This window comes from Myxine glutinosa, chromosome 6 (genome assembly GCF_964187855.1).
Source record: "Myxine glutinosa chromosome 6, kmMyxGlut1.1, whole genome shotgun sequence".
NCBI classification, from domain to species: domain Eukaryota; kingdom Metazoa; phylum Chordata; class Myxini; order Myxiniformes; family Myxinidae; genus Myxine; species Myxine glutinosa.
In genome coordinates this window covers 78,005,968-78,029,658 of record NC_136266.1, presented here as the reverse complement: position 1 = coordinate 78,029,658, position 23,691 = coordinate 78,005,968, and the positions used below count along the sequence as shown (strand labels likewise).

The 23,691-nt window shown below is 44.9% G+C and overlaps 1 protein-coding gene across 1 annotated transcript in view; it reads left to right on the top strand.

The window, feature by feature from the left end:
• LOC137430005 (scavenger receptor cysteine-rich domain-containing protein DMBT1-like) overlaps nucleotides 1–23,691 on the top strand; it is a 188,904-nt gene that overhangs the window by 37,205 nt on the left and 128,008 nt on the right. Inside the window, exons 6-8 of the mRNA XM_078780034.1 lie at nucleotides 42–89; nucleotides 14,189–14,221; nucleotides 16,391–16,441. Of these exons, the coding sequence (XP_078636160.1) occupies nucleotides 42–89; nucleotides 14,189–14,221; nucleotides 16,391–16,441 (132 nt within the window). The remainder of the gene's footprint in view (nucleotides 1–41; nucleotides 90–14,188; nucleotides 14,222–16,390; nucleotides 16,442–23,691) is intronic.

Here is a 23,691-nt window from a genome sequence, read left to right as displayed (position 1 = left end):
TTTTTATATTTGTAATTTTGTCTCTTTATCGGATGAAACAGATGCACAAGGGTACAACACAACACTACCAACGACCTCAACTTGTGAAGGTAATCTTTGCTTTCGATCAAATCTTACTGTGAGTAAAAAAACTTCTTCAATGAAACAAGTTAACAGATGAATGACTTCAATTGTCATAACAGGTTTTAAATCAGATTATATCTTGAGAAATGTTTTGTGAGTAAATTAATTGGTGAGTTGCTGCTTTTGATCACTTTTTGTAATCAATGAAATGTTAAACGGAACAACGTGGCTTCTCTTCAACTTCATCATTTTCTCCTGTGCAACATGAATAATTGAGAGCAGCACTTGGTGATCAAATTGGCCTGCTAGTTGTATCATCGCTGAGATGTAGTGAGAGGACATGCACAGTGATACTGCTGTTTGAATACAGATCATTTTCCAGTCTCCGACATGCAATCACCTTCTCTTTGAAAAGGAGCAATTGTAGATTGTGCGCTGAGTTGGTAGAGCTGTCCAACCAATGGGGTGAAGGCAGTCGGCAAATACAGAATCTAGTCATCCAAACATCGTCCAAAAACGAACTGGCGCATATATATATATATATATATATATATATAGATATATATATATATATATATATATATATATATATATTGTTACTGATCGCGGTTAAGATGTTATATGCCGAGCGAAGGCTCCGCGACCGAACAGTTGTTCCCCGACTCACCCGATTCACCCAGAACTTTGGCCGTATCGCACCGCAGCTGCCCAATCTGGAAAAGACTAAAACGACGAAATGCAAAAAGGAAAAGGAATAAGACGAGAAGACGGACAGAAGAGTAATTGGATTTATTATACACACAAGCAAAAAGAAAGCAGTCACGTTTATTTACAACACATAAGACGCAGGTGACACAGTGCAAATACTAGCTTATCCAGACTTAATTAAATACCCAGGGACAAGACACACAGAACAAACTCACGTACACAAGAAGGGTGGAAAGGCAGGAGGTGGATGGCTGGAGGGAGAGGAAGGTCCAAGGGGTCCTGCAGCACGATCGGCGCGTTTAGCAGCCGCCTTTCCTTCACGGCCCTGCTCAAAACCGCCGTCCAGGCCCCAAGCGGCTGTTGGGTGTTGTTGCTGCTGTGGCCGACGCTTGCTTTGCCAGGACTCGTCTGACTCGTCTGGTCCAAACCCTCAACTCAACAACACTCTTGCAAGGCTCCCTGTCCAACCACTCTTTCTCTCTTGGTCCAACCACTCTTTCTCTTTCTTGGTCCAACCACTCTTTCTCTCTCTTGGTCCACTCACTCCTCACCACCGACTACCCCACGCTTCTTGCGCGCGCGCCTTTATAGCGCCTCCGGCGATCAAGCCGCCGGCCTTCAGGACACGCCCATCGATGTGCTCACCTCGGCCCTGGTTGGTCACGCGACCCTCTGGCTCCGCCCTTGATGATGACGGGCGGGCTCGCCCCTCTTCCCCGACCCGAGCACATGTTCAATGGTGGTTTTGGAGGGGATGTAATTGGCAATCGAGGCTTGGCAATGACGAAAGGGGATGTGAAAGGAAATGGAGATTTTGGGGAGGGGAATGAAAGGGGATCTATTCTCTTTCACTGGTGCAATGGAGTACTTCAATTAATGGGAGACACAGCCTTACCCTAAAACACAGAATAAGATATAACTATCGAACAGGGGTATTCTATTATTGGCTGACGTGTATGCTTGTGGACTAATTATGGGATGCCCTTTCACCTTTACACAGCTCCAGAGGCAGGGGGCGCAGAATAAACAATAATAATAATAATAAAGCACACAATCAAAAAAATACAGTCCTCATATCCGCAACACTGCACCCTCCTCCTCTTAGGCACGTCCCGGGCCTACAACTTTTATTTAGTGTGACACGTAGGTGTAGTTCCCTCTACTTTTAACCTGACCCTGAGTGCGACAGTTTTAAAACATAAATAAATGTGTCCCGCTGCTCCATTGCACCCTGCCTAACAGACTTACGCCCACAGTTAACCGAATTGCGGAATGGTCTTCAAACTATACACTGACGGTGGGGAGCATTATTTACAATGACGCTATTTTTATTTACAAAACTAACCCAGGACCTGTGATTGTTCTTTCTTGGGGGGGAGACAGTCTGCTCTGCATCGACGCACCATTAAAACACCCAAAAACGCACCAATACACACCCAAGCACCAATCGGTGCAGTCATCACTGTTCAAGAATAAAAAATAAATCAACAACCCCTTACCCTGCAGGTGATCTCTTGCTCTTCGGCTCCCTCTGCTGATTATTATTGTCTTCCAGTTATTGTCTTTCTTTCATTTTCTTACTGGCGGCCTATTTGCAATAAAGCTTGCCCAAACGTGTCCATTTTATTTATTTTATTTATGGCCCACAGGGCCGACTAGTGTGGTTCACCTGTGGGGCATCGGTGCCCTGTGGCCAAGGTCTGCCAGCAAGATTTCGGGCCCTCATGGCCGGTTCCAGCAGAGGAGCCATGCCCCAACCCATGGGGTCCATACGTGGTGCTCGGCCACAGGCATGTGGTCCATAATGTGGTGCATCGATGCAGACAGCTGGTTCTGAGAGTGCCGGGCGCACAATGGCCGACTCACGCATGCTCCCCTTGGCGCCCAATGGCGCACAGGTCATGTGGGAGACAAAAGGGGGACAAGAGAAATGAGCGAGGGGTAAGGTCACAAGGGTACACGTCAATAAGGCAATGCAAGGCGAAATGCGTACGGAGAGCGAAATGAGAAAGCTCGTCCCTACCGTACGTCACCCCCCTGTCACCTACACTACCCTTGCCCTTACCCCATATGTACAAAAATCTACACATTACCAATCCGTCGCTACCGTCACGTCTTCCCCTTATTTCCCTTATACCAAATTCGTCTTCACTCCCCCACTATCCAAAATTTGCCATCACCAAATTCATCATCAATCCTCATAAGGAGGAAGAGATGGAACATCAAAGCACAATGTCACACCTACGTCATGATGCGTCTCACAATCCAAAACATTTGCATCATAAAAAATAATCAAAACATGGCATGGTGTGGAGTACCTGTCACCTCAGGTGAGTGGATGCAGATGGTGCGAGGAGATCCTTCATCCTAACTATCCTCTAAATGATTTAACACACTTTACACTACCCGGGGTCTTTCCCTGCCAATCCATTGGCCACTTACACTATGGGTTCTAACAACCAATTCCCATTGACCAAACTGTGGTGCTTCTCAATTTGGGGTCTCACTCCCCCGATTCATCTCCCGGTGCCCTCGCACAATTTCTGGGCTGCGACGTGTAGCTCTCCCAGCAGGTCTACCCACCTGCACACCTCCACCACTGCAGTTGCCTCCCGAGCTTACCTAGCTCCTCACCCTAACCTAACTAACTGGGGAAGGCCCCTCCTGGCTCTGTCACCCCACTGGTGCCCTCTGGCACTGGGCTACCCGGGTCCGTCCTCCGGATCCTCGGGCCCCATCCACAACAACTACTACCGGCTCCCAGAGCCCACCTGCGGCCTCACCTGGCTGACATCCTCACAGTGGTGGAGTGCCCAAACCAACTACACACACTAACAGGCTACACGCCCAGCCATTTCCACAACACTAATGCACCCATCCAAATACCATTCTTCCACTCGCACCACAGATGCCAATATCCAACCACAATTTACCTATACCCTCTACCTAACACTTACACTACCCGCCCCGGGTATCCGTGATGGGGGTCCACTCTTCCCCCATTCACACCTCCGCACCATCCACTCCACTCCACAATTTCCACCATACTCACTCCACGACCATCCATTCCAAGACTCCAGATATTCCACACTACCATTTATTCCACATAGCCACATACACCTGTTGTTGCACACCTGTGCAATCACCTGGTGCCACCTGCACCCTCCTCCTCTTCCTGGACCATTTGGTCAACACAACACGCAATCACCACTACTCCCTCATACACTGCTCCACACACCTGTTCAGTTGCACACCTGTGCAATCACACCTGTTCAATCCTCAAACACACGGCATCATCTCAACTACCTGTTGCCCTGCTAACCTAGTGCTCCCCGTCTTCCCTTTAAACTAAGCACATACCACGTCATTATAATCCACTCTACTCTACCTGCGTCCCCACTACAGGTATCCTTGTCACTAACTAATCTTAACGTTACCTAATGTCATCTTCGCTAGATCCCTACACACAATATCCTAACCCACCCGGGCTAGTTTTCACTGCCATACCATACACCCCATAAACCTAGTGCTCCTTTGCCCCCCGTCTGTGAGGGATGGTGGATTTGCCATCCCACCACATCGGGGAGGTCCTACTATCAATTTCGCTCGTCCAAATCCAACAAATCAAAAATTTGTCATTTACTGCTAATCACCGTAACATCATCAAATTTTGCTTTTTTTCTAATTTCGGGGCCAAAACACTATCCTCATCACCCGTCTACTTATTAGATCCTCTCGGTGCGCCAATTCCCTTCTAAAGCTCGGCTTCGTACAGCCGAGCAATGAATGCGGGTTGTTTTGTGCCAGCGGCTGGATACGTCCCGCATTCGGGGCAGGGACGGGGGCTTACCCGGGCCGAGATCCCACGCACCACCTCGGTGCGGAGCCATCCAATTGCCCGATCTCGACCTGCCGGAACGTCTCAATAAAAAGTGGTCGCCATGACGACCCTTCCTATCGGGCTGCCCGCTCCGCCTAGTGGAGCACGGACGCGGCCGTTCCAAGCGAGGCCCAGCGTGGATCGCGTACGGCGGTCCTTTCGAACCCGCCGTGGCTCGGATCCCCGCTGTTTCTCGCGGCACGCGAAGCCCGGCATGCACCGAGGGCCCGATTTGGCTATAAGTCGCTCTAACCGCTAACCCGGTTACCGTCGATGCCTCACCTGCATGCTTACACGCATACGCTACCCCTTTCTTCCTCATACATCCAGCCGTCTCCCTGCTCTTGGTCGTACCTTCTCTAACACACCCAGGTACACTCATTCCGCTCACAGACTTGGTCACACACCTGACCACCGAACACCTTGGCACACATTCGTCGCTCGCACACCTCACCAACACACCTCTTTGCGCCCCCTCCTCGGTCACCTCCTCTGTGACAATCACAGGTGTGCTCTCACCCGCACACCCAACCACGTGCCTCACGACCAACTCAAGTGTGCATTCCCACACACGCTCTACCAGTACCATTCCAGGTGTACATCCTCGCTCCCCTGTCACAACCAACTCACGCTCCGTGTCACTCTCACTACTCTCACCTCCACTCTCGGTCGCGCACTCACCCTTACTCTCGACAGCGCACTCTTTCCTCATGCACCTGTCCGTTACACACCTTTCTCGCGCATCCTCTTGCGCACACTCTTTCGTTACTTCCTCCGTAACACTTACCACACCACGCTTCCATGTACCCCCTCGCACACGCGCTTCGACCAACTCACTCTTGACGGCACACTCTCCCGTTACATCCTCTGTAACACTCCTCACTACGCGCTTCCATGTGCTCCCTCGCACACGCGCTACGACCGACTCACTCTCGACAGCACACTCACTCCTTGGCGTGCACTTTTTCCTCACACACCCCATGGTCGGACATTCTCGCACACCTCTTTTTTCGCACACCAGACCTGTCGCACACTTCACCAACGGCCTTTCACGAACACCCGGATCCAAACCAATCCCCAAGCCGACTGAAGCTTTCCTCACATCATTATACATTGCCGAATATTTCGCCACTCACCTTGGCACCTCGCCTCCGCACCTCTTTTGCCACCTGCAAACTCTTTATTTGGTTAGTGAGCAGCACATCATGAGTTGAGCACCGACCTTGTACCAATTCCATTACCTCCTCCTTTATTTCTCTCTTAGTTTCTGTCCGTCTCTTCTTAATTTCACTCACCTCTTCTTCCACTTCCTCTAATTTTTGCTTCACCTCTTTTATTTCCCAGTGCGTCTCCTCAAGTTCGTCCTCTAAGGCTACCTTGACCGTCTCTATGTGCATCCTCACCTGCCGGTCCTTTGTCTCCATTACTTCTGTCACCTCATCCAACCTCATTGTCAGTCCCTCACGTACCATCTGACATTGCCTCTGTGTCGCTATTAAGTCATTTTTAATTTATTTTTGTGTCGCCTTTAAACCCCCGATGATTGCAGTGTTCTTTTCCACTTGGTCCGCTAGTTCCCTTTGTCCGACTGTCAGCTGTTCTACTCCCTTCGTCAGACCCTCTTTTCCCCCCTGTAACCTCGCCGTATTATTTCTCACCTCTTTCTCCATACGCTTCTCACCTCGCTTTACCTCCTCGCGTAGCCCCGAAACCGCCTCACTCACACCTCGTCGTATCCCCTCTTTCATCTCCTCCATCTCTTTTGTAGATGCCACCCTCATCTTTCCCAATTCATCCCTCTGAGCATCCAATTTGGTTTCTACCCCGATTTTTACCTCCTCTATCTGCTCTCCCATTTGTTTAATTCCTCGGGCGGATTGCTCCCCTATCTCCCGCAATTTGCCTTCCATCCTATTTTCTAGCCCCATTAACCCATTTTTCATCCCCTCTATCTGATTCTCCTGGGCAGCCATTCTATTTTCCACCCCCGTTAACCCATGTTTTAATCCCTCACCGGTACCCCTCGCTTCGTCCCTCATTACCCCCATTTGGCCCTCCAATCGCTCACCCAATCTGTTTTCCATTTTCTCCATTTCCCTGGCTCTTTTTTCGTTGTCGCACTTCGACTCTGCCATGTATTCGCTAAACCGTGCCATGAACTGCTGTATGTCAAACGGCTGCATGTTAAAGCCCGCTGATACAGCGGGCTCGGCTACCGCGCGCTCGTGCGAGGCGCCTTTTTGCGCGCCTGAAACCTCGTGCACGAGAGCGCCATTTTGTGCGCCTGATACCCCCTCAACCACATTGCCAATGTTCTCCTCCTCTCTTTCATCCACATACATTTCCCCGAGGTCCTGGGTTGATTCTACCCCGTCTATCTCTCCCACCGGCATCCCGACGCCTTGACCAGCCATGGCGCGATTTCAAAATTCGGGTTTTGTAAAACAAAAGCAATTTCGGTACTTTGTAATTTTGAGCGCGTTAAGCGCGCTTCGGGTCCGATCTCACTTCCTGACACCAATTGTTACTGATCGCGGTTAAGATGTTATATGCCGAGCGAAGGCTCCGCGACCGAACAGTTGTTCCCCGACTCACCCGATTCACCCAGAACTTTGGCCGTATCGCACCGCAGCTGCCCAATCTGGAAAAGACTAAAACGACGAAATGCAAAGAGGAAAAGGAATAAGACGAGAAGACGGACAGAAGAGTAATTGGATTTATTATACACACAAGCAAAAAGAAAGCAGTCACGTTTATTTACAACACATAAGACGCAGGTGACACAGTGCAAATACTAGCTTATCCAGACTTAATTAAATACCCAGGGACAAGACACACAGAACAAACTTACGTACACAAGAAGGGTGGAAAGGCAGGAGGTGGATGGCTGGAGGGAGAGGAAGGTCCAAGGGGGTCCTGCAGCACGATCGGCGCGTTTAGCAGCCGCCGTTCCTTCGCGGCCCTGCTCAAAACCGCCGTCCAGGCCCCAAGCGGCTGTTGGGTGTTGTTGCTGCTGTGGCCGCCGCTTGCTTTGCCAGGACTCGTCTGACTCGTCTGGTCCAAACCCTCAACTCAACAACACTCTTGCACGTCTCCCTGTCCAACCACTCTTTCTCTCTTGGTCCAACCACTCTTTCTCTCTTGGTCCAACCACTCTTTCTCTTTCTTGGTCCAACCACTCTTTCTCTCTCTTGGTCCACTCACTCAAGCTTTTCTGAAATCGTACCAAAACTTCTGGTATGCACATATCTCTCCCGTCGGTATGTCCTAAGGGTATTTTTTTGAAAAATGTTCGAATTTTTTTTTTTTTGGTGGGGGGGGGGGGGGGGTGGGATTTTTGGGGTGAATTTTTTTTTGTTCAACTTAAGTTTTCAACTTCAATTGTTTATAAAATGTGATATCACGTATATTACAAATACATTTGAATATTGAATATTTTGAATTATTGTTTGAATTATGATTGGTATAAACTATGACAAAACGGCAACTCGGGTACAGTCATTTATCTATATATCGACACATCTGGGCAGTGTCCGTGTTGTCACTTAACGACTCCCTCAAGCTTTTGTTTCCGTGGTTGTGAAGTGTTTTTAATAACGTTGTGGTGGTTTAGAAACATGTGGTGGTGAGGTATTTTGAATTATGTGGTGGTGAGGTGTTTTTAAATGACGTGGTGGTGAGGTGTTTTTAAATGACATGGTGCTGAGGTGTTTTTGAATCACATGGTGGTGAGGTGTTTTGAATTATGTGGTGGTGAGGTGTTTTTAATTATGTGGTGATGAGGTGGTTTGAATTATGTGGTGGTGAGGTGGTTTGAATTATGTGGTGGTGAGGTGTTTTGAATTACTTGGTAGTGTGGTGTTTTTAAATGACGTGGTGGTGAGGTGTTTTTAATTTCTTGGCTGTGAGGTGTTTTTACTATGTGTTTTATGGCTATGAGGTGTTTTTATTACGTTTTATGGGTGTGAGGTGTTTTTATTACGTGTTTTAGGGCTGTGAGGTGTTTTTATTACATGTTTTATGGCTGTGAGATGTTTTTAATTTTGTGGTGTTGAGGTGTTTTTATTACGTGTTTTATGGCTGTGAGGTGTTTTTATTATGTGTTTTATGGGTGTGAGGTGTTTTTATTACGTGTTTTATGGCTGTGAGGTGTTTTCAATTTTGTGGTGGTGAGGTGTTTTTTTTACGTGTTTTATGGCTGTGAGGTGTTTTAAATTACTTGGTGTGGTGAGGTTTTTTGAATTATGTGGTGTTGAGGTGTTTTGAATTACTTGGTGGTGAGGTGTTTTTAAATGATGTGGTGGTGAGTTGTTTTTAATTTCGTGGCTGCGAGGTGTTTTTAATTACTTGGTGGTGAGGTGTTTTTAAATGACGTGGTGGTGAGGTGTTTTTAAATGACGTGGTGGTGAGGTGTTTTGAATTATGTGGTGTTGAGGTGTTTTGAATTACTTGGTGGTGAGGTGTTTTTAAATGATGTGGTGGTGAGTTGTTTTTAATTTCGTGGCTGCGAGGTGTTTTTAATTACTTGGTGGTGAGGTGTTTTTAAATGACGTGGTGGTGAGGTGTTTTTAAATGACGTGGTGATGAGGTGTTTTTAATTTCGTGGTGGTGAGGTGTGTTTATTACGTGTTTTATGGCTGTGAGGTGTTTTTATTTCGTGTTTTATGGCTGTGAGGTGTTTTTATTATGTGTTTTATGGCTGTGAGGTGTTTTATTATGTGTTTTATGGCTGTGAGGTGTTTTCAATTTCGTGGTGGTGGGGTGTTTTTAATTTTGTGGTGGTGAGGTGTTTTTATTACGTGTTTTATGGCTGTGAGGTGTTTTTAATTTCGTGGTGGTGAGGTGTTTTGAATTACGTGGTGGTGTGTAATCGTCCCAAATTTCCAGTCTTCACCTATCTCTCCCCTATGTATGTTCTGAGGGGTTCTTTCTTGAAAAAAAACATTCAACCTAAATCTTCAACCTAAATTGCCGATAAAAATGTAATATCACAAACACAACAAATACATTTGTGCAAAATAATTGTTTGTATTATGATTGGTGAAAATCATGACAACACAACAACTCAGGTGAAGTCATCATTCTCAGCTAAAATAATCCCGTTCCTCAGCTGCGAAAGTTAAATTTACAAAAGTTAAATTACAACTGGGATTACGGACAGTAAAATTACAGTTCAGTACGTCGTGTAACCCAAACGAGCATTCAGGAGAGCACGTACACGTTGAGGCATGCTGTTCACGAGATTTGCCAAGGTTTGGACAGGAATCGCTTGCCATGCAGTGACAATAGCCTGCTGCAATTCATGCACAGAGGTCGGCTGCTGGTCCAAGTTGTCGATTTGACGCGTTAATTCTGCCCACAAGTTGTCTATCGGATCCATATCCGGGGACATGGCAGGCCACTCCATATGCTCTTCACCACGATCAGCAAGAAAGTGTTGGATCATGCGAGCACGACTAGGCCATGCATTGTCATCTTGGAAGACAAAGTTTCCTCTAAAGGCTGCACGAGCAAATGGAAGCAATGTTTCTTCCAGAATGGCCCTGTACTTGAACTGGTTCAGGTTTCCATTCAGAACAACTAGGTCAGTTTTGCCCCCTGCATGAAAAGCAGCCCAAACGGTCAACCCACCACCTCCAGCTTGGACTCTTGGCACTATACAATCTTTGTTGTAGGCTTCATGCACTTGTCTGCGCACTCGGACGCGGCCATCTTGACGATAGACCAGAAATAAAGACTCGTCACTGAAGATCGCGTGATTCCAGTGTCCTGGCTGCCATTGACGGTGCTTTCTGGCCCACTGCAATCAGCGCTGGCGGTGTTGTCTTGTCAGGCGTGGCTTTCTCAGGGGACGCCTGGCACGATAGCCTGCTTGAACCAGTCGTTGGTTGACTAGCCTTCTGATACAGGCACATTTGTCAGTTCCTGCCACTCAGCCCTAAGCCGATTAGCTGGCTTGGTACCGCCATTGCGGACTAACCGGTGCAGCGGGCGATCATCCTCCTTGTGGTTCTGCGGGGACGTCCTGGCCTTGATATTGGAGGAGGGACACCCCTCTGAGCATTTCGTTTCAGGATCTTTGACACCTGACCTTGAGTAATGCCATACTGCTGAGCAATAGCATGCTGTTTCATGCCGGAATTTCGTAAAGCCACCACTCCACGACAAACAGCATTGTCGAGTTGACGGACCATCTCCAGAGGAAGTGGCAATAACTTTTGTAGACGTGCAGCATTTGTTTTCCACTAATACAGAATGCAACAACCCTTATATACCCGATTGTGAAGCCAATCGTCAAATGTATCTGTCCGTACATTTTGTCACGCCACCTGTGATATAATCCTGTTATTGACTTCTTGCTGCGACAGACAATCAGTGACATGGTTCTTTTAACAACGCAATCACCGAAGCATAAAAGAAACTCACCAGATTGATATTCTGAGTTCAGAAAGGAAACCCAAGTCAAGACAAAAAAAAAATTCCATATTAAATGCCAAGTCTGTGTGTGTGTATATATATATATATATATATATATATATATATATATATATATATATATATATATATATATATATATATATATATATATAATATATATATATACATACATACATACATACATACATACATACATACATACATATATATATATATATATATATATATATATATATATATATATATATATATATATATATATATATAAAGAAAGATATATATGTTAAGTAAAAGCAGATTTGAGTAAAGTAGAGAAAGGTTAAAGGATCGTGAAGGAGTATAATGAATTACTTTACAAACAGAATGGGGATACAAAGGTGAAATCAACTGGAAAAGATGGAGATGGATGAAAGCGAATTGGAGGGGTGTGATAACACGTGCTCGCGGTCGAGGGAGGTGGGGGACGGGGGAGGTGGGGGAGGGGGACGGGGGAGGTGGGGGAGGGGGACGGGGGAGGTGGTGTGAGGAGGATTTTATTTTTATTATTACTATTATTATTATTACTATTATTATTATTATGTTTGTGTTTACGACATTAAACAAAGGGTGAAAAGTTTGGAGGAGGTCAGTGGTGAAAATAAAAGGGAGTACAGAGAAAGCACGTTCGTGGATATACAACAACTAACGAGGGACCTGGGTAGGCCTCGAACAACACAGTACGAAAAATCCGACTAATACTCACAAATGTTCAAACAAAATCGAACTAGAAGCTCACAGTAAACACATAAACAGCAAAAATAAAAAGGAGAAATTCGACAAAAACATTCAGGAGGAACTCGTATTCGGATGAGCCAGAAGTCCAATAAATTTTGTCACTTTGGAAAGTTTGAAAACGCGAGAAATGCAGAAAGACTGAGATGAATACCTCCTCTGTGCCCATTTGCGCGAAAAATGAATTTCAGTACAATTTGCCAAATTCAGAGCCAAAGTTCTGCAAAACTTCAGGTTTGTGTTTCGATTTGTGTTCTGCAGTATTCACAATATACCATTCAATTTGAGTTGAGTAGTTGCTCGATGAGACTGACGTCTGTAGACAAACTGAAGGAGTGAACCAATTTTTTTACTCTGCTTTGCACTCGCGCGTGGGTTAATGATCTTTGGTGTTCATTTGTCCTGATATTGATGTTGTGGGATTGATGAAGTCACATATTTCAACGACTGCGCAGGCATTTGTAATTTTTGGTGGTTGATTATAGTTTAGTGTGCCTTTCACTGGAAACTTTTGCAAAGTTTTGTCTCGTTGTAATTAAAACATAGATGGTGGAGATATGATTGAGGTCATTTCTGTGTCATCCTGAAGGATTTTAGAGTTTTTTTGGATAATTATTTGAACTGCAAGATTGTTGCGATAATACACCAAAGGAAGAGGAATTTGTTCATCATTGTCAGATTTTGGTTTTGGGAGAAGATGTGTCTGTTCATTGGTGGTTGAGGGCATCTTCCACAATTGACCGAGGATAGCCATGATGTCAAGAGAAAACCCATTTCACTAGTTTCACATCCAAAGTCCGAATCATCATTGCAGAAGCGACAGAGCATCTGAAACTGGAAATAAGAAATGGAATTCTTAGCATGAGAGGGATGAGAAGGTAGCAGCTACATGAGGTGGCTGAGGGTCTGTTGGATTGTGGTGAAGTAGTCATTAAACCATTATCTCCCACAAAATGTTTGATATCCATAAATGTAACAGAAGTATCTCAAATCCCCGACGTGTAGTTGAAAGCTTGGTGAAAATAATTGATGAAGTTGATGAACTGTACAAGTTGGTATCTAATACAGGAGATTAAGCCAATACAATCATCTATGTCATGTCCTAAAAAAAAGCTGGTATTAGACCATCAAATTGAGAAAACTTCAAATTAAAATTGAGTATCGTTAGCCTCTTTCTCAGTTTTCTACACCATGCTATCAACTGGTGTGGAAAATGGTGCCCTCATGTACTTGATTTAGCATCACTTTCTTCTTCTTCTTCAGACCACATTATGGCTACCTTGCATCAGGTCCATAAATGTTATTCCGGAACATTCACGCAACTTCATTTTTGCCTCCCTTCGGACAGATGAATCCCTGTGTCCTCAAACAAATTGTTATTTTAGAGCCAATTCTGTGTCTGAACTCGTCATTCATCTCGCCACACAACTGACAAGACGTTGCAATCCGTCTTGCAAGTCGTAACCATAGACGCGGATCTTTTCGTTGAATTTCTGGGTGTTGTTACAGATATCCTGCAAGGTATCGTTTTTGGCCCTCTCTCCAAATGGTGAAGGATCACTTTAAAAATTCTACGAGCCGGATCCAAATTCGGATCTTCACCAACATCTAATCATTTCGTCCTTGTCACATACACTACCTCTCGCCAAATATCGTCTGAATCCGTCCACAACTTTTTGAGATATCTTGATCACAAACAAGCAAACAAACAGACAGGGATGAAAACATTACCTCTATCCACCTTTGGTGACGGAGGTGACAAATTACGGTATTTTAAAACATTTTAAATGGATGCTAGAAGACAGGGCAGCATGTAGAATCACACTAACATAATCATAAGGATTAAAAAAAAACTATTATGGGCACCCCCCACCCTTCCCCTCCAACCCCCCTCTCTCCTCACCGTAGATACCGTTACACGCCGTTTTTTTAATGCCATGAACAAACTTTGGTACATCGCAGGTAATGACGGTTGTAGTCACGTTTCATCGAAATGTTGTGTGTAGTTTCGGAGGAGAAATAAAATACCTATTTTGGGGGGCAACCCCCAGTGGACCCCCTTTGGGCCCGATGTTCTTAATGCCATGAACAAACGTTTGTACATCACAAGTGATGGATGGAAGGTTGTAGTCAAGTTTCATCGAAATAGTGTATGTAGTTTTGGAGAAGAAATTAAATTGCTATTTTGGGAGGCCAAAGCTGGATCATTTTGACCCCCGGTAGACCCCCTCAGACCTTGATCTTTTTAATGCCGTGAACAAACTTGAGTTGTAACATTCCACGTATAATTTGTTTGTACATCATTTTTCTCTTTGTCATTTAAAACAGAAACAACAACACCACCACCACCAACTCCTGAAGGTAATATTTTTCCTTTGCATCAAACCATAGAGTGAGTAAAAAAGGTATTTCATGAAATAAGCTCGCAGGTGAATCACCTCAATTGGAATAATCGGTCTTAAATCAGATTATACTTTGTGAAATGTTATTTTGAGGAAAATAATTGATAAATTGCTATGTTGATCATCTTTTGCAATCAATGAAAGGTTAAACGGACAACGTGGCTTGTCTTCAACATCCTCATCTTTTTCTGTGCTTCCTGAATAATTGAGAGCAGCACTTGGTGATCAAATTGGCCTGCTAGTTGTATCATCGCTGAGATAAAGTGAGAGGACATGCACAGTGACACTGCTGTTTGAATCAAGATAATTTTCCAGTCTCCGACATACAATCACCTTCTCTTTGAAAAGGTGCAATTTCAGATTGTGCGCTGAGTTGGTCGAGCTGTCCAACCAATGGGGTGAAGGCAGTCGGCAAATACAGACTCCAATCATCCAAACATCGTCCAAAAAGGAATTGGCCCATATATATATATACATTACATACTTTTGGATACAGGGTCATATGGTATGCTGGTCCATAGGCTCTTGCTTATTTTTACCATGAGGATGGGTAGGTGCTTCGTCACACAAATAAGTTAATTTTGACTGCCTTTTTTGTTTTTGCTCTGTTCTGCAAATGGTAAATGGTGATGGTTGCCCTTCATTGACGATGACTTCCTTTGAAGTGGACATGCAGAAAACCGATAAATGTGAATGTGTTTATTGTGTAGGAGCTGTTGAAACGAAGAGTAAGCACATCGTGAGGTAGCAAGGAGTTTCACCAGGTGTCGAGCACAAACCTATCAGCCATTTGCAAAGGAATTGATGAAATGGGCATCCTGATATCTCTTCACATGGTATTTGGAATCGTGTCTCTTTTGTACCTGCAAAATTTGCTACAAGGATGGTCCCCACCCTCTGTGAACTTTGCTATGCGGAGAGACTCCAGCATTTGAATATGTTTTCGCTCTTCTTCCTCCACCATGATGATATGATCCAAACGTTTAAGGTGCTCCACAGAATCGACCAGATTTGACCGCAACATTTCTTCACTCCGGCTCAATACCCTTCAACGCGGGACCACTGCCTTAATCTCTTTGTGCCGAGGTGAAAGTTAGACGTGAGGAAAAGTTTCTTCAGTCAGAGGCTAGTCAAAGACTGGAACCGTCTTCCGCAGAATGTTGTGGATTCTCATTCTGTTGAAGCTTTCAAACAGGGTCTAGACAAGTTTTGGTGGGATGAGCTTCTCCATTTGTGATGACAGTCAAACAATCATGAGCACTCCTTCCTGCACCAACCACCAAATTAACCAATTACGAAATAGTGCAGACCAGAAGATATACAGGACAACCTTCACTTCCGTGGACAAGATGATGATGATGATAATGATTGAGAGGGAATGTCTCATGGACACCACTTTAGATCACCACAGGGTCCCAACACTGGTAATATTATTGGAAAAGGTTTTGCCATTTAAAATGCCTCTTTTTAATTGCAGCCATTGATGTTTTTTTATGTTGACTGAAGACCTTCAGCATAATGAAGGATCTCCTCACCAAAGATTATCCTTTAGGTTCTTGTGCTCTTTGAATTAGACATCCATTAAAATAGCTCATCTATCATGTAAAGTAAAAGTTTCATTGCTTAAGATTCAAAATTGTAAAGCCAATGCAAACATCATTTTTGTGAAAGAGGTTTTTTTCTTTGATTATTTTATTGTAACAGTTTGAAAAAATGACCAAAGAAAGCATCTCCTCGTGTAGGAGACAGACCTCCATTTTTCTCATGTGACGTTTTCTTTTCCTCAAAGTGATATTTTGATGTGATGGACGTCATTTTGGGATATTCTTATGTATCTACAATAGTAAAAATACTGGTTGCAAAAGAGGAAACACAATATCAGCAAACTGCTGTTTGGAAAAGTTACTTTCTCATTTTCATGGGGAACTCGATATTTGCAAGACAAATGCAATGAAATTTGATGTAAGTTTTACAAACCGCTCCACAAGTTTCCCTGCATATCAGATAAGTTTGAGAAATGCTTGTTTGTGTAGAATGGCTGGAATAAATTTGTCATGAACAATCCATAAAAAATGTACAACAAACCTTTTATAATTGTAATTTTGTTTCTTTGTCGGGAAAAAAACAGAAACAACATTGTACACCACAACATCACCAACAACAGGAACATCCCTTGGAGGTAATCTTTTTGCTTTGGAATAAACTTTTGTGTGAATGAAAAACTTCTTTCATGAAATAACTTATCACATGAATTACTAAAATTGCAGTAACAGGTTTTAAATCAGATTATATTTTGTGAAATGTTCTCTTGAGTAAATTCATTGAAGAATTGCTATATTTGATCACCTATTGTATTCATTGAAATGTAAAATGGAACAACGTGGCGTTTATTGGCCCCCGTCGCACCGCGGAGCGAAAGGGGGACTATGGTTTTCCCCTTCGTCCGTGTGTGCGTCCGTGTGTGCGTGCGTGCGTGCGTGCGTAAGCGAAGGACCGAATTCTAATTTGGTGTGTGGGTGCAACTGGGCATATGGAAGAACCCGATTGAAAATTAGGTCGCCACGTCAAAATCCAAGGTGGCTGTCACCATATGTAATCCTTGTGAGCGCGATATCTTGAAAAGTAAATGTCTGAACCTTGTGAGCGGAATATCTTGAAAAATAAATGAACTACTAACTTCTAATCCGGTGTGTGGGTGTATCTACGCATACGCAAGAACGCCATTGAAAATTGGGTCGTCGCGTCAAAATCCAAGATGGCCGCCACCATATATATATATGTCTGAACCTTGTGAGCGAAATATCTTGAAAAATAAACGAACTACTAACTTCTAATCTGGTGTGTGGGTGTATCTACGCATAAGGAAGAACGCCATTGGAAATTGGGTCGCCACGTCAAAATCCAAGATGGCCGCCGCCATGTATGTCTGAACCGTATGAGCGGAATATCATGAAAAATAAGCGAATTACCAACTTCTAATCTGGTGTGTGGGTGTTTCTACGCATAAGGAAGAACGCTATTGAAAATTGGGTCGCCATGTCAAACTCCAAGATGGCCGCCTTGCGTCTTCCACTTTGTCAACTCACATCACTTCACCGACGGGGGACCGAGGCGTAAAGCTTGTTTAACTTTATATTTTCTTGTGGAACATGAATAATTGAGCAGCAAGTGGTGAGAAAATTGACCTGCTAGTTTTATCATCGCTGAGATATTGAGAGGACATGCAGTGCCTTCAGAAAGTATTCGCACCCCTTTGGTTTTTCACGTTTTGTTGTGTTACAGCCTCAATTTCAAATGGATGAAATTGAGATTTTTTTCCTCACTGAAAAACACATAATGCCCCATAATGTCAAAATCGAATTTTTTTAAACTTTTTTTTTTTACAAAATAAATAAAGATGAAAAGCTGAAATATTTTGAGTTTGTAAGTATTCAAGCCCTTTGCTATGACTTTCCAAATTTAGCTCAGGTGCATCCAATTTCCTTTGATCATCCTTTAGATATCTTTACAACTTGATTGGAGTCCACCTGTGGCCAATTCAATTGATTGGACATGATTTAGAAAGAAACACACCTTTCTATATTTGGTCCAACAGTTACCAGTGCATGTCAGAGCCGAAACTCGACCATGAAGTCCATGGAACTCACCAACCGAGATACTCCGAGATAGAATTGTGAGGAGACAGATCTGGGGAAGAGTATAAAACAATTTCTAGAGTGTTGAAAGTTCCCAAGAACACAGTGAGCTCCATCAATCGGAAATGGAATGAATATGGAACTATCCAGACTCTTCCTGGAACTGGCCGTTTGACCAAACTGAGCAACCGGGCAAGAAGGAACTTTGTCAGGGAGATATCCAAGAACTCAATGAACACTGACAGAACGCCAGAGTTCTTTGGCTGAGATGGGAGAACATAATGGAAGGACAACAATCTCTGCAGCACTTGACAAATCAAAGCTTTGAGGGAGAGTGCCCAGACGGAAGCCATTCCTGAGAAAAAGGCACATGACAGCATGCCTGGAGTTTGTAAAAAGGCACAATGAAATAGCCAATCCTCGCTGGTATAAGCAAGGACACTCCTCATTCACAATGCACCAGCCAATCCTCGCTGGTATTGGCAAGCACACTCAATCACAACGAACTAGCCAATCCTCGCTGGTATAAACAAGGCGACACCTCATTCACAATGAACTAGCCAATCCTTGCTGGTATTGGCAAGGACACTCCTCATTCACAATGCACCAGCCAATCCTCGCTGGTATTGGCAAGCACAATCAATCACAACGAACTAGCCAATCCTCGCTGGTATAAACAAGGCGACACCTCATTCACAATGAACTAGCCAATCCTTGCTGGTATTGGCAAGCACACTCATTCACAATGCACTAGCCAATCCTCGCTGGTATTGGCAAGCACACTCATTCACAATGAACTAGCCAATCCTCGCTAGTATTGGCAAGCACACTCATTCACAATGAACTAGCCAATCCTCGCTGGTATAAGCAAGGACACTCCTTATTCACAATAAACGAGCCAATCCTTGCTGGTATTGGCAAGCACACTCATTCACAATGCACTAGCCAATCCTCGCTGGTATTGGCAAGCACACTCATTCACAATGCACTAGCCAATCCTCGCTGGAATTGGCAAGCACACTCATTCACAATGAACTAGCCAATCCTCGCAGGTATTGGCAAGCACACTCATTCACAATGAACTAGCCAATCCTCGCAGGTATAAGCAAGGACACTCCTCATTCACAATAAACGAGCCAATCCTTGCTGGTATTGGCAAGCACACTCATTCACAATGCACTAGCCAATCCTCGCTGGTATTGGCAAGCACACTCATTCACAATGAACTAGCCAATCCTCGCAGGTATAAGCAAGGACACTCCTCATTCACAATAAACGAGCCAATCCTTGCTGGTATTGGCAAGCACACTCATTCACAATGCAGTAGCCAATCCTCGCTGGTATTGGCAAGCACACTCATTCACAATGAACGAGCGAAACCTCGCTGGTATTGGCAAGCACACTCATTCACAATGAACGAGCGAATCCTCGCTGGTATTGGCAAGCACACTCATTCACAATGAACGAGCCAATCCTCGCTGGTATTGACAAGCCACACTCATTCACAATGAACGAGCGAATCCTCGTTGGTATTGGCAAGCACACTCATTCACAATGAACTAGCCAATCATCGCTGGTATAAGCAAGGACACACCTCATTTACAATGCACCAGCCAATCCTCGCTGGTATAAGCAAGGACACGCCTCATTCACAATGCACTAGCCAATCCTCGCCGGTATAAGCAAAGACACTCCTCATTCACAATGCACTAGCCAATCCTCGCTGGTAAAAGCGAGGACACTCATTCACAATGCACCAGCCAATCCTTGCTGGTATTGGCAAGCACACTCATTCACAATGCACGAGCCCATCCTTGCTGGTATTGGCAAGCACACTCATTCACAATGAACGAGCGAATCCTCGCTGGTATTGGCAAGCACACTCATTTACAATGAATGAGCCAATCCTCGCTGGTATTGGCAAGCACACTCATTCACAATGAACTAGCGAATCCTCGCTGGTATTGGCAAGCACACTCATTCACAATGCACTCGCGAATCCTCGCTGGTATTGGCAAGCACACTCATTCACAATGCACTAGCCAATCATCGCTGGTATTGGCAAGCACACTCATTCACAATGCACTAGCGAATCCTCGCTGGTATTGGCAAGCACACTCATTCACAATGAACTAGCGAATCCTCGCTGGTATTGGCAAGCACACTCATTCACAATGCACTAGCGAATCCTCGCTGGTATTGACAAGCACACTCATTCACAATGCACTAGCCAATCATCGCTGGTATTGGCAAGCACACTCATTCACAATGCACTAGCGAATCCTCGCTGGTATTGGCAAGCACACTCATTCACAATGCACCAGCCAATCCTTGCTGGTATTGGCAAGCACACTCATTCACAATGCACTAGCCCATCCTTGCTGGTATTGGCAAGCACACTCATTCACAATGAACGAGCGAATCCTCGCTGGTATTGGCAAGCACACTCATTTACAATGAATGAGCCAATCCTCGCTGGTATTGGCAAGCACACTCATTCACAATGAACTAGCGAATCCTCGCTGGTATTGGCAAGCACACTCATTCACAATGCACTAGCGAATCCTCGCTGGTATTGGCAAGCACACTCATTCACAATGCACTAGCCAATCATCGCTGGTATTGGCAAGCACACTCATTCACAATGAACTAGCGAATCCTCGCTGGTATTGGCAAGCACACTCATTCACAATGAACTAGCGAATCCTCGCTGGTATTGGCAAGCACACTCATTCACAATGCACTAGCCAATCCTCGCTGGTATTGGCAAGCACACTCATTCACAATGAACTAGCCAATCCTCGCTGGTATAAGCAAGGACACTCCTTATTCACAATAAACGAGCCAATCCTTGCTGGTATTGGCAAGCACACTCATTCACAATGCACTAGCCAATCCTCGCTGGTATTGGCAAGCACACTCATTCACAATGAACTAGCCAATCCTCGCTGGTATAAGCAATGACACTCCTTATTCACAATAAACGAGCCAATCCTTGCTGGTATTGGCAAGCACACTCATTCACAATGCACTAGCCAATCCTCGCTGGTATTGGCAAGCACACTCATTCACAATGCACTAGCCAATCCTCGCTGGTATTGGCAAGCACACTCATTCACAATGCACTTGCCAATCCTCGCTGGAATTGGCAAGCACACTCATTCACAATGAACTAGCCAATCCTCGCAGGTATTGGCAAGCACACTCATTCACAATGAACTAGCCAATCCTCGCAGGTATAAGCAAGGACACTCCTCATTCACAATAAACGAGCCAATCCTTGCTGGTATTGGCAAGCACACTCATTCACAATGCACTAGCCAATCCTCGCTGGTATTGGCAAGCACACTCATTCACAATGAACTAGCCAATCCTCGCAGGTATAAGCAAGGACACTCCTCATTCACAATAAACGAGCCAATCCTTGCTGGTATTGGCAAGCACACTCATTCACAATGCAGTAGCCAATCCTCGCTGGTATTGGCAAGCACACTCATTCACAATGAACGAGCGAAACCTCGCTGGTATTGGCAAGCACACTCATTCACAATGAACGAGCGAATCCTCGCTGGTATTGGCAAGCACACTCATTCACAATGAACGAGCCAATCCTCGCTGGTATTGACAAGCCACACTCATTCACAATGAACGAGCGAATCCTCGTTGGTATTGGCAAGCACACTCATTCACAATGAACTAGCCAATCATCGCTGGTATAAGCAAGGACACACCTCATTTACAATGCACCAGCCAATCCTCGCTGGTATAAGCAAGGACACGCCTCATTCACAATGCACTAGCCAATCCTCGCCGGTATAAGCAAAGACACTCCTCATTCACAATGCACTAGCCAATCCTCGCTGGTAAAAGCGAGGACACTCATTCACAATGCACCAGCCAATCCTTGCTGGTATTGGCAAGCACACTCATTCACAATGCACTAGCCCATCCTTGCTGGTATTGGCAAGCACACTCATTCACAATGAACGAGCGAATCCTCGCTGGTATTGGCAAGCACACTCATTTACAATGAATGAGCCAATCCTCGCTGGTATTGGCAAGCACACTCATTCACAATGAACTAGCGAATCCTCGCTGGTATTGGCAAGCACACTCATTCACAATGCACTAGCGAATCCTCGCTGGTATTGGCAAGCACACTCATTCACAATGCACTAGCCAATCATCGCTGGTATTGGCAAGCACACTCATTCACAATGCACTAGCGAATCCTCGCTGGTATTGGCAAGCACACTCATTCACAATGAACTAGCGAATCCTCGCTGGTATTGGCAAGCACACTCATTCACAATGCACTAGCGAATCCTCGCTGGTATTGACAAGCACACTCATTCACAATGCACTAGCCAATCATCGCTGGTATTGGCAAGCACACTCATTCACAATGCACTAGCGAATCCTCGCTGGTATTGGCAAGCACACTCATTCACAATGCACCAGCCAATCCTTGCTGGTATTGGCAAGCACACTCATTCACAATGCACTAGCCCATCCTTGCTGGTATTGGCAAGCACACTCATTCACAATGAACGAGCGAATCCTCGCTGGTATTGGCAAGCACACTCATTTACAATGAATGAGCCAATCCTCGCTGGTATTGGCAAGCACACTCATTCACAATGAACTAGCGAATCCTCGCTGGTATTGGCAAGCACACTCATTCACAATGCACTAGCGAATCCTCGCTGGTATTGGCAAGCACACTCATTCACAATGCACTAGCCAATCATCGCTGGTATTGGCAAGCACACTCATTCACAATGAACTAGCGAATCCTCGCTGGTATTGGCAAGCACACTCATTCACAATGAACTAGCGAATCCTCGCTGGTATTGGCAAGCACACTCATTCACAATGCACTCGCGAATCCTCGCTGGTATTGGCAAGCACACACATTCACAATGCACTAGCCAATCATCGCTGGTATTGGCAAGCACACTCATTCACAATGCACTAGCGAATCCTCGCTGGTATTGGCAAGCACACTCATTCACAATGAACTAGCCAATCATCGCTGGTATTGGCAAGCACACTCATTCACAATGCACTAGCGAATCCTCGCTGGTATTGGCAAGCACACTCATTCACAATGAACTAGCAAATCCTCGCAGGTATAAGCAAGGACACTCCTCATTCACAATAAACGAGCCAATCCTTGCTGGTATTGGCAAGCACACTCATTCACAATGCACTAGCCAATCCTCGCTGGTATTGGCAAGCACACTCATTCACAATGCACTAGCCAATCCTTGCTGGTATTGGCAAGCACACTCATTCACAATGCACTAGCCAATCCTCGCTGGTATTGGCAAGCACACTCATTCACAATGAACTAGCCAATCCTCGCAGGTATAAGCAAGGACACTCCTCATTCACAATAAACGAGCCAAACCTTGCTGGTATTGGCAAGCACACACATTCACAATGCAGTAGCCAATCCTCGCTGGTATTGGCAAGCACACTCATTCACAATGAACGAGCGAATCCTCGCTGGTATTGGCAAGCACACTCATTCACAATGAACGAGCCAATCCTCGCTGGTATTGGCAAGCCACACTCATTCACAATGAACGAGCGAATCCTCGTTGGTATTGGCAAGCACACTCATTCACAATGAACTAGCGAATCCTCACTGGTATTGGCAAGCACACTCATTCACAATGAACTAGCCAATCATCGCTGGTATTGGCAAGCACACTCATTCACAATGCACTAGCGAATCCTCGCTGGTATTGGCAAGCACACTCATTCACAATGAACTAGCCAATCATCG